This window comes from Blastocystis sp. subtype 4, assembly GCF_000743755.1.
Source record: "Blastocystis sp. subtype 4 strain WR1 chromosome Unknown seqid_1048, whole genome shotgun sequence".
Taxonomy (NCBI): Eukaryota; class Bigyra; order Opalinata; family Blastocystidae; genus Blastocystis; species Blastocystis sp. subtype 4.
This window is the reverse complement of record NW_014568499.1, coordinates 1-872: the sequence shown is the minus strand read 5'-3', so window position 1 is coordinate 872 and position 872 is coordinate 1. Positions and strand designations below refer to the sequence as shown.

Genomic DNA, 872 nt, shown 5'->3' with positions numbered 1-872 from the left:
CATCGATCATATCGGGGAAACTGTTTGAATCAAAGATGAGAGATTCGACATTGAGAGGAATTGAATCCCAATCTGAAGATGCTATGAACTCAAATGGAGCAGGAGGAGGTGTTGTAGGAAGAGTTGTAGTTGGAATAGATGTTGTTGGGAATACTGTTGTGGGAGCAGGAGTAGTGGGGTGTATAGTGGGAGCAACGGTGGCAGGAATAAGTATACAATGATCCAACTTGACTTCACCCAACACACCATTAGAACACTCACGATACGAATAACCTCTGTAACCCTCAGGACAAGAAGAAGGAGAGATTTGACCTTCATTCACTGAAGGATAGTTATCAATTGAAGGACACACAGATCCTGTTGGTTTACAATAGGCCATATGAACAGAACTCAGAATTGTTGCCCATGAAGCAGTATTAGTGACTTGCCATCGATATCTACGGAATCCTGCCAGAGCCACAGGAACAGCAATCTGAGGCTTTGTTTGAGAAGTCACTGTCTGATCCATAGCATTCAGAATTGTGACTGATTCGTCATCAGGATTGGAATACCCATAGATATCAAAGCCCCAAGAGACAGTAGAGTAACCTAGAATGTTGAATGAGTTCCATTTGCTTCCAACAAGATTCTCAACAGTCCATTCAATATAGGTTCCAATCATATTAGGAAGGAATCCAATGGTTCTGGGATCAAGATCCATGATTCCAGCAAGAGTACCTGAAGTGGGATCAGTTGAATCAAGAGAAGAATAAGAATCAACAACAGTAGAACAATCTTCAACTCCAAATACTCCAGTAGCATCAAACACAACAGGATCAGAAGAAGAACCACTCAAACCACGATGAATCTCGAAACTGAATACATTACTGCCT

General features: G+C 41.6%; 1 protein-coding gene across 1 annotated transcript; it reads right to left on the bottom strand.

Moving 5' to 3' along the window:
• Nucleotides 1–6: 6 nt before the first annotated feature.
• Nucleotides 7–661, bottom strand: JH06_5718 (hypothetical protein; the record flags this gene model as incomplete). The annotated part of the gene is made up of 2 exons (XM_014669152.1): nt 7–81; nt 155–661. The coding sequence occupies 2 exons, from the start codon at nt 659–661 to the stop codon at nt 7–9; spliced, it is 582 nt and encodes a 193-aa protein (XP_014524638.1).
• Nucleotides 662–872: the final 211 nt, after the last annotated feature.